This window comes from Chelonus insularis, unplaced genomic scaffold (genome assembly GCF_013357705.1).
Source record: "Chelonus insularis isolate UGA/USDA-ARS -01 unplaced genomic scaffold, ASM1335770v1 contig_17_pilon, whole genome shotgun sequence".
NCBI lineage: Eukaryota > Metazoa > Arthropoda > Insecta > Hymenoptera > Braconidae > Chelonus > Chelonus insularis.
In genome coordinates, this window is record NW_023276415.1 from 39,254 (window position 1) to 47,500 (window position 8,247).

At 36.0% G+C, this 8,247-nt stretch overlaps 1 protein-coding gene across 1 annotated transcript; it reads left to right on the forward strand.

Annotated features, from left to right (window-relative positions):
• Positions 1–451: 451 nt before the first annotated feature.
• LOC118064293 (uncharacterized) lies at positions 452–1,675 on the forward strand. Its single transcript, XM_035078795.1, has 2 exons — positions 452–782; positions 834–1,675. The coding sequence occupies exons 1-2, from the start codon at positions 452–454 to the stop codon at positions 1,673–1,675; spliced, it is 1,173 nt and encodes a 390-aa protein (XP_034934686.1).
• Positions 1,676–8,247: the final 6,572 nt, after the last annotated feature.

Below are 8,247 nucleotides of genomic sequence, written 5' to 3' on the forward strand. Positions count from 1 at the left end.
GAAAAAAAAACGTATAGAGCTACCACATCGAGCATTAACTAACATCGACATTTTGAAGTATGCAAAAATTATGAAAATTCCATACTTTCGTGGAGTTTTAATGAGAAATGATTTACCGAAATCTAAACCATGGAAAAATGAGTCAGCTATTATTAACCTTGATGATAAAGATGAACCTGGAACTCACTGGGTGGCATATAAAAAACGAGGCAATAAAGCAATATACTTTGATAGTTTCGGTAATTTAAAACCTCCACCTGAACTTTAAAAATATCTCGATGTTGGTAGCTTATTATATAATCATACAGAGCAACAAGATTATTCAACAACAAATTGTGGACATCTATGTTTAAAGTTTCTCAGAGAAAAAGTTGAAGACATCTGGGGACTTGGTATGGAATTGAGTCTCAAAAGCTATGTAAAAAGTGAAGATTAATAAAAAGTTCTTGCCATGGCTGCGGGAGAGGAGACATTAGCTATCAACAGAGGAGTTGTTTTTGATGAGTCTATATCACATTGTGAATTACATGCTTATCAACCTTATGCATCAGCTTCACTCAACAACAACGATGAAATCCGGATTGCTGTTCAACATCAAGATTTGTGCTCATTGCCTTGCAAGAGTTCTCTTCATATTACTGGAAAATTTACGAAAACTAATGACACTGCTGTAGCATCGACAACGAAATTAGTAAACATGGCATTATGTTACTTATTTGAAGAAATACGATATGAATTGAATGGCATTGAGATTGATCGCAATAAAAATGTTGGTCTTACGAGTGTCATCAAAGGATATCTATCACTTCATCTAAGTTAATTAAATTATTTAGATAATACAGGTTGGATTGTCAATGATGAAAAGCTTATGGATAACAAAGGATACTTTGACATTTTGTTGCCATTGAATATGTTATTGGGATTTGCTGAAGATTATCATCGCATTATTGTCAATGCTAGGCATGAACTTGTTTTAACACGTTCAAACACCGATCTAAATGCAATAGTACAAGCTGCAGCTAGTACAGATGAAAAAATTACATTGACGAAAATTGAATGGATGATTCCTTACATCACAGTGTCGGATCCAAGAAAAATACAATTATTAAATTATATTGCCAAGGATCCGCCGATAACAGTGAGTTTTCGATCATGGGAAACTTATGAATATCCATTGTTACCGAGAACAACGAAAAACGTCTGGATGGTGAAAACATCAACACAATTGGAGAAACCGAGATATGTTATATTGGCATTTCAAACAGCACGAAAAAATGATGCAACAAAAAATTCCAGTCAATTCGATCATTGTAATTTGAGAAACGTAAAACTTTTTCTCAATTCACAATGTTATCCATATGGCAACTTGAATCTTGACATAGCTCACAATCAATATGCATTATTATATGATATGTACAAAAATTTCCAAGAATCATATTATGGTAAAGATTCAGAACCTCTTCTCACAAAAGAACAATTTATCGGAAAAGCACCTTTAATTGTCATCGATTGCTCAAAACAGAATGAATCATTAAAATCTGGACCTGTGGATGTGCGAATCGAATTTGAATCTACAAAACCGATACCCGATAATACATCAGCATATTGTTTAATCATTCATGATCGAATTGTTGAATACAAACCTTTGAGTGGACAATTAAGAAAATTATTATAATGGAACAAAAATCTGTTCAATTTAATCTTCAACCGAAAATACACATAATGCATGCATGGACTTATGCTTACAGAGCAGCCAGACAAGGATGTTGGGAAGAAGCAGCTCGAGATAGAGAAAGATTTAGATTACGAATAGAAAAATGTAATATTATAATTAATCCTGTATTATTGAGAAAAACTGATTGTATAAATAAAACAAAATGAATTGTTTTTATTTTTATAACACATTTTACAAAACATTTTATTCTTCATTACACATTTTACAATCCTTAACAAATGGTATAGGGCCATCATTTTGGTCGTCTTTTGGTGGATAATGATTGTAACATCGTCGATACATTTTAAAATCCTCATCTGATTTCCATTCATTGGGCAGTTTGTCCCATGCAGTGTCAATATTATTTGCAGCCTCTTCAATGATGAATTCTTTCGTTAAAAGTTTTAAATCTGTTGGATTCAACTTGAGTAAATTTTTGGTTACTCGATAAATTCTGATTGGTCTGATATCATCATCAAGAATCGAAATATTCTCAAAAACCCATTGGTTCAGTTTCTTTACATTCGTAAGTGCACATTTGTATCGATGGAAGTATAGACGTGGAAGTGCTATATTTATTCCTTTATTCACTATTCCTTTGTTGTGTTGGTCACGATGTGGACACATGAATCCAGTAACATCATAAATTGCAAAATTCTCTCTTTCCAAGTTAATAATCGGAATATCTGTTTTTATCAATGATTCCAGGAAATATTGCACTTCATAATCTCGTACAAAAATATAACGTACGTTGTTCAATGTCTCTTTGAAGTACTTGTCCAGTGTTTCATATGGTGTATCACCAATATCCCATGAAAGTCCATGATAATATTTTTTACCAACATCAACGTCCCATTCTTCATCAATATATAATTCACTGTAATCACATGGTGGTTTAAATAAAAAATGATACTCGGCAATTTCTTCCAATCCTAGCCATTTACATGAAGCCAACTCTTTCACAATCACTTTTCCGTTAGAAAAACGATAGCCTTTTATATCAATAACGAGATCTATGGTGATCACTCGTTCTCTCTGCAAGACTAATTATGAACTGAGAAAAGAGTCCCTCAATGGCTCTAATGCTTTTGAGCTCCCCACTACCGTTTTTCACCCCTTCTACCAAAAAAAGTGGGAGAAAAGTTAATGACGTCATTTCCATGAAAATAATTGTCTCGAAAATTCAATAGATTTTTTTCTATCTGTTATTTTTTACTTGATTATTGATTAATGGATAAATTACCTTCTTTTTCTCCTTTCTCCTGATCAATTTCTTTCCTTCGAGGTTCAAATTTGCAGCTATTTCATTTGCCACCGAAGAATATGAGTTCCAAATTATCTTCTTTGACGTAATCAAGTAATTTGTTGGAAGTAATATTATCTTCTCTCAAAGCATTTGACAATCTTAATGGTAAATAAACAAAGAACTTGTCGTCGATTGTTGCAGTTAATGTATCACCATGATTTGTATTAACTCTTTTCAGCCCAGTCACTCTATATCGATGCTCTACTTGTAAGTCAGCCATTTTCTTTACAGGTTTTTAGTTATATTTGCAATGTTATCAATGTAATCGATTTTATTGTTTCTTTTTCACTGCACGATATTAAAATCGATGTGAATACTTCGCTTATTATATTAAAAAAATAAAACGTAATATACGGCGGGAAAAAGTTTTTATGACATCACTTACATGGAAGTGTACGTCATACGAAAAATATGTGACGTCATTGACATAGACGCCGTTCTTATAAAACTGACAAAGGAAATTCTAAGAACTGAATATAACGGAAAGAGTGTAGATTATATTAAACAGACGAAACATTTTTAAAACAGTTCTGCTACAGAAATCATCGAATCCACACTTAGTTGTGCACTATTGAGAGAAAACAAAGTAATAATTACGTTGTCAAGTTTAATACATTGTTGAGTGAAATGAAATACAAAAATGGATTACATCAACAGTATTGCGAATAATACTCAAAAACCGAAGAAAAAAATGTCAGAATTAGAAACTACACGAAAACATCAAGTGACAGGATTGAAAAGAGTAAAATCAAGACATGGTGACGCAGTCATTGCCACACTGGATGACGACTTCATAGTTTTTCTGCCAAAAAGATTAACTGAAGCATTAAAAGACGACACTGGATATAACACCTTGATCGACTTTATAAGGAAAAATAACTTATCAGTTCAATACATTGGTGGGAATTGGAATAATTTTAAATTTAATGAAACGAATGGAGACAACACCCCTCAGGATTCCATAATACACGACACTGAATGGGCAGGAAGTAGATATTTTAAGGAATTAAATTACCAACAAAATTTTTCAAAATTCAAATTTAGAATTTTCAAAAATTTTAATTTCAATTATTTTCCCGCCACAACAACAGCGCCGCCTAGATCGGTAACAATTACCGACTGCAAATCGGTACAGCGCCATCTAGCGGGAAAATCGGCAACTACACCCACAGTCGGAAAGTTGCCGACCCGGTCGGTAAGTTGCCGGCTTAGGTGGTAAATTACCGGCACTGTCGGTAAGGTAGGATAAGCCAGAACCCCTACATATCTACTTAAAAAAATTTTTTGGCTAGATATTCTTGGAGGGAATGATGAGGAGAGTATTCGGCGTTTTAATTGTGAAGGGGCGGGGCCTTCTAGTGCGGGAGGTCACGTGAGCGATGACTGTTGCAACGTGTAGAATTAAATATTTGCAAAACTTCAAAATACTTCAGATTGAGTGAAAACTGTTAAAAAAAGATGTACAATGTACCTAGTGGCACGAAAAAAGTGGGTATAGTTAATTTTTTTTCAAAAACTATAAAAAATGATGTAGAAATTCGAAAAAATGAAAAAATTTTTTTAATATATGTCATAATTACTAATAAATGATTACAAAAAATTAGTTGAGAGCATAAATAAGTGATAGCTAGTTTGCAATAACGATGAAGTAACTGTAAAAAAATATATTGAGTAAAAAAAATTGTTTAAAAAAGAATTAAAGAAAAACATTATAATTTTCCCGGATTCCTTCTTAGAAAGAGCATCGTTTATTATAAAAAAATGAATTGTTCAATAATCATAATTGTTATGGGAACTATTCTTTCGTGAACAATTGAAAATTTACAGACTAAAAATGAATTTTCAATGAATTTAACATTCTGTTGATAATTGTTTATAAAAAACTATAAATCGTAGGGAGAAAATTCAAAATAATAAAAATTACGCATTTGGTTATAAAATTTATTTATAACAAATGCTAAAAATAAATTTTTTTTTAATTGTTTCATGCTCTCTACATAAAGATATGAAACTTTGCTGTGCATTTCTTTCATATTGAAAAATAACTTCATCCCCAAAGTAAGAGTAAAAGAATTCAAAAACATTCGGATTCTTCCCGGTATTAAAAAAAATTTTTTCAAAAAACTGAGGCAGCTATTTTATAGAGCGGGAAAAATCCTATTTGCTTCCGGATTGGCTATGAAATGTGCCTAGAAACAAAAAAAACATAAGAGTGCAAAGTTCACGAAAAAAATTTTTAAAAAATGACGCTTCAGATATTATAAAAAATCAAAACATTCGTTTTTTTTTTAATCTTAATCGGAAAATGTTAAGAAAACAATTTTGAACATTTCAGAATTTTTCCAGATTTTTTCATATGTTGGAAATAGTTTCTTTTCAAATGTTAATTAAAAAGGCGCTCAATGGCATATTTTGTCGAAGCGCCTAAAATGCTCGATTTTTACCTGTTTACGATAGACAGGTGCTCTCAAGGACATTTTCTTGTAGAGAATTCGATTTTTTACAAAAAACATATTAATTTTTTTTTCATAACTCTTATCGTTCTCGCTACGTAAACGATGAAAGGTGGAAAAACGCAATTTGCCAAACTTTGACACTCGATAAACAATAGTAATTATTGTTTTCGAGTAATAAAAATTTGCACAAATACTCTCCTTATTATTCCCTACAAGAATTTCTAACTAAAAATTTATTATTATTATTCTATAATTAATGCACGATAAATTCACACTGCTACTAGACTATTGCTTTAAATTACACTAATGTACTTTAACTCATTTATTAATAGTGACTTTTTTCTACGACATTACCAAAATGGTAGTTTTGTACTTAAGTCACATAATTGATAATTAACTTCTGATTCCCTGTTTAACTGATAAACTACTGATAACAGATAAGCTACACCGTAGGATGTGATCGGGAAAGGTGCACACACACAAAAGACACTGTTTTGAGCTTAATTAGAATTTCATTATACGTTAACAATGATTTATCAAAGAGGTGAGAGCTTAACTGAACTTTGTTGAGCCTGAATAGAGCTTTTCAAGAGCTTAGAACAATGATTATCAGACGAGAATACAGAACGATAATCGAACACGTGAACTCGAGCATCGACAGAGCGTTAATGCTGCAACCGCGCTGTACGACCTAGCACAATAGTACAACACCTGTCATTGGCTAGGTAAGAGAAGACGAGCTGTGGTAAGTTGAGCTCTGAGAAAAGAGCTAGAATAGAGAGAGCGGGTCGAGAGCGAGTTCAGCTGACAGGTTGCGTTCAAGTTTAGGCAACATAATTATTATTATTATTATTATTATTATTATTATTATTATTATTATTATTATTATTATCTTGCGATTCGTCAGAGGTGTCTGGCCAGGGATCCCAGGGCTCCGACCCACCTGGGGCCTGACCAGACGGAATTATCCTGCAGGCACCTGACTCCCTCAGGTTTGAGGGTGAGCCGGGGCTGCAGCCGTTCAGTCATTTGTTACAGTCGTCTCAGGATTCGGAGAGAACCAAGGATGACCGCTTTCTGCATACGAGCCGCGAGAATCTCAGCCGGACTACGGCAGACTGGTATTGTTCGAAGCTCTGTCAGAAAGCGGTCCCTCATCCCTCCGAGGGCGCCAATCACCAGGACTATCACGTGCGCTGTGTATTCGTGATAGACATTTCTCATGACCTCCATGAGCTCTCTGTAGCGTTCCTGTTTACTCTCTTCTTTTGCACGTATATTTGTCTCAGCCGGAGCTGAGAACTCAATGTAATATACGTGCTTGGTGGTATGGTCGAAAAGAGTAATATCCGGCTTATTGTGTTCAATACGTTGGGGCGTAGAGAGCGGGTAATTCCAAAGAATTTTTGCTCTCCCGTTCTCAACGACTGACTCAATTTCACCGGGCACATAGGGCAGCACTGGTGTCTCGTCTATTCCATAAGAGTGCCGAAGGTGGTAATACAGCACTCTTAGGGCGGCGTTATGCCGGTGAATGTAGGCTGAGCGCGCTAATATCGGACAAGCCGATAAAACATGAAATAGCGTCTCATCTACATCACCGTGGCAAACTCGGCATCTTGTGTCCTCGAGTTGCTCGTGCATAACATCACGCCGATAGGCGAGGGTGGAAAATACACCATCTTGGCAGGCCATAATGAATCCTTCGGTCTCAGAGAACAAGCCAGCTGACTTAAGGTATTGGAAAGTCAGCTGGTGTGACAAGTCCTGTGTTTCGAGATGACGATAAAACACACCATGTAAGGACTTTGCCACATGTTCGTCGAGCAGTTTTAACTGCTCGGTTGTTTTTATATCGACCTTTCGCTGCCCTCTGGTCAATTGCAAAAGCCTTAGACCGTCTGGACTGCTAGGGTCGAAAACTGAGCCGAGGTTCTGCGCTGCCTGATATGCTGCTCTATATAGGAACGCATCCCTTCCCAATAGTTCAAAGCTGTTCACGAACTTGAGAAGAGGATCAGAGCTCTCATAGATGTCATAAGCCAGGCCTATCACTAACCTGTCATGTAGACACTCCAAACTTAGTAGTCCACGCCCTCCCAGATCACGGGGAAAGTATAGGCGTTGGACAGAAGATCGCGGGTGATGACTTCGATATAATGTCATCACTTTCCTCGTGATAATGTCCAGATCTTTAAGCTCTTTTCGGAGCCATTTAAGAACTCCGAATGAGTATAGCAAGACTGGGACAGCGAGCATATTCGTGGCTTTGACTTTGTTAGGGCCTGATAATTCAGAGCCCCATATTCTCTTAAGTCGCCACTTGTACTCACTGCGGAGAGTATCTTTGATGACAGACACGTCCTGCAAAGGAGATTGTGCCTGTCCAAGATATCGGTATGACTCTCCAGCATCCAGATGTTTTATGATGCTCCCGTCTATAAGCTCGACATTATCACTCCAGTTCGGCGATCTTCCTTTTACTAAGTGGGCAACTGCGCACTTGTCCAACCCAAACTCCATGCCGATTGCACTGGTATACTCGGAAACAGCCTCTAGGGCTGTTCGGAGTCTCTCAGGACTTGCCGCGTACACTTTCAAGTCATCCATATAAAATAGATGTGTGACTTTGTGTACGCGGTTGGAGACTCGTCCGGCTTTATATCCAGGCGTTCGGCGTAGAGTGACAGATAATGGCAGCAGTGAGATGCAAAATAGAAGAGGACTCAGGGTATCTCCCTGGTATACGCCTCTCCTAAATGGCACTGCTC